This window comes from Agrilus planipennis, unplaced genomic scaffold (genome assembly GCF_000699045.2).
Source record: "Agrilus planipennis isolate EAB-ADULT unplaced genomic scaffold, Apla_2.0 scaffold718, whole genome shotgun sequence".
Lineage (NCBI taxonomy): Eukaryota > Metazoa > Arthropoda > Insecta > Coleoptera > Buprestidae > Agrilus > Agrilus planipennis.
Genome location: NW_020440211.1, coordinates 1 through 2,548, shown reverse-complemented (window position 1 = coordinate 2,548; position 2,548 = coordinate 1). Strand labels below are relative to the sequence as shown.

The 2,548-nt window shown below is 35.6% G+C and overlaps 1 protein-coding gene across 1 annotated transcript in view; it reads left to right on the top strand.

Moving 5' to 3' along the window:
- The window catches only part of LOC108743502 (TBC1 domain family member 19), a 4,245-nt gene extending 2,145 nt beyond the window's left edge, over positions 1 to 2,100 (top strand). The window contains exons 3-6 of the mRNA XM_025979615.1: positions 590 to 879; positions 1,083 to 1,220; positions 1,296 to 1,449; positions 1,544 to 2,100. Of these exons, the coding sequence (XP_025835400.1) occupies positions 590 to 879; positions 1,083 to 1,220; positions 1,296 to 1,449; positions 1,544 to 1,749 (788 nt within the window). The 3' untranslated portion in view covers positions 1,750 to 2,100. The remainder of the gene's footprint in view (positions 1 to 589; positions 880 to 1,082; positions 1,221 to 1,295; positions 1,450 to 1,543) is intronic.
- Positions 2,101 to 2,548: the final 448 nt, after the last annotated feature.

Here is a 2,548-nt window from a genome sequence, read left to right as displayed (position 1 = left end):
CAGCTCCGACAGAACACAGACCAACTTTTACCTGCTGTCTTAACAGCGCGTTTTAGAAAATACCACAAATGGCGCGGTAAACGCCATCTGTAGTACGATGCTACATTTTAGGATTACGTATGCTCCAACAAGGTCCACTTGTGGGGATATCTACTTGCTGAAACGAATCCCGGCGTAACTAACCTCAACGTGATAGGCACGTTTTACTATAATTGAATAAAATAATTCGAAGTGTTCTGTATTCTGTCGAAACTGCCATACGCACTGTTAAGACAGCATGTAAAAGTTGGTCTGTGTTCTGTCGGGCTGCCTGCGGCGCGCTGATGAGATCCAAAAAGATCGAAATCGCGATCCGCGTCTGGCAGTTTCGACAGAATACAGACCACTTCGAATTATTTTGTTCGATTATGGTAACATGCCTATAACGTTGAGGTTAGCTACGCCGGGATTCGTTTCAGGAAGTAGATATCCATATATTTAAATGGACCTTGTTGGAGCATACGTAATCCTAGCATCGTACTACAGATGGCGTTTACCGCCCCATTTGTGGTATTTTCTAAAATACTAAAGTAGTTTTGTACATTGTAAAACAAAGAGTTTAGATACATGAATTGGATAAATTTTAAGAAAGCTCTTAAATTATTCCAGAGGAATTTATACACAGAATTTGCAAGGGGAGAATTAGTAATGGGTGTTAATGTACCAGCCTGTGCATATGGGAACTATGCAGTGTTCGAGAGCGAAAGAATATCTTTGGGTGAAAAGGTGATTATGTCCAGTCACGCACCTGTTTCCCAAGAATACCTAAAAAGGGGTTGTCCCACATGCTTAAGAGCGAAAATGTGGACAATTGTTTTAGGAGCAGACGTTAAGCCAAACGTTAGTAACAATATCCCGTCATAATTTTGAATACTGAAATATACATATTCATTACACTGTATTGTAAACAGCTAACACCATTCTCTCCCTCACAAGAAATAAGTAATAAGTTCTTAGTCTAAAGGGCGGCGACTTCGAACTTATTAGTTCTCATCACCACTCTATTTTTCAACTATTTTATTTTGTAATATTTATGTTCACAGCACTACGAAGAATTTGAGAAACTTAAGACAGACGTCCTGAATTTAGATTTAATGAGCGACAAACTTGTTATAAAAGACATACATTTGACTGCATCAAACGATGATCAGTACTTTGTTTTTGAAGATGTTCTTTATCAGGTAAATGGGATTCAAGAAAATAAATATAGGGAAATACTCTTCAGCTTTAATTTCTCAAACGTTTAAATTTTTGAGGTTCTCCTGTGTTTTACAAGAGACAGTCAGGTTTTAAAAGACCTCCCGGATGTATGCCAATTGCAAGTAACAATGAAAACTAGAGGTATTTTAGAAACAGTCATGACCTTTCCTCCAAATGGAGTGATACCATTCCATGGATTTACTATGTATGGTAAGACTTTAAAGAAACAAAATGTACCTAATTTAAATTTTATTAATTTTTCAATTATTATCTTTATACTGTTGCTTATTAGAAGTTCTTTCAGCTGCACCGTTTTGTTATTTGTATGATGACCCTGTGGCACTGTACCAGACTTTTAAAGCAATGTATACTCGATACTTTCATAAACTACATAAAGTGTCTGGTTCCTCGCAAGGAGTTGTGGCTTTATGCCTTTTATACGAAAGATTGCTTCAGTGCCATGAACCTAGCGTTTGGCTTCATTTTAAACAGTTAAATATTCCACCGTAAGTAATGCAAGGAAATCTTACTTTAAAAAGAATAATTCAAGTTATTTAGCATTTAATCTCATTCATTCAAAAGGAAGAGAGCTTATGACAGCACGAATTGTGTCATTAGAAGACAATGTAAATAAAAATAAGACTTTACAATTATGACACAACTTCGTTCGTGTTGCCTTTACTTAACTAACCTAACCAACCTTAATGAATGTTATTTGTGTGTTGTCCTAGTCATATCCTTTCATATATTTACGTAAACTCGTCGATACAATTAATGTTTATTAAAATTAGAGGTCATATTACAGAGAGGTAAAATTGGAAAGTAAGCAAGTCACTAAAAAGAATGTCGACCTTTTGGCATTATATCTAGGGTTGCCACCCGTACTTTATTATAAAGTATTGTACTCTATTTCGACTGTGCGTACATTATACTTTACAAGACACATAAAGTACGCAAAATACTTTATTTAAGGCCTTAAGTAAACATCGTAATTTTGTAAGCGATTATTCGAATTTCAGAGGATTTTTACATCAATAAGATTGCACAGAAAAATGGCAAGCCATATTTACGGAACAATCTGATTTCCCAAATCTGTTCAAAGTAGTGTCACTTTTGCTGTCCATTCCGGTCACTTCAGCATTTACAGAAAGGGTATTCTCTATTATGAACGCAAAGTGGCGGGACGACAGGAATAAAGCTTCATTAAAACTAATTAAAAATAAACTTTTAGTTTACTTAAATCTTTGTTTGGCATGTTTAGAGGCTATTAATGTATTTAAGAGCGACAGCAATTTGTTACTGGCTGCTA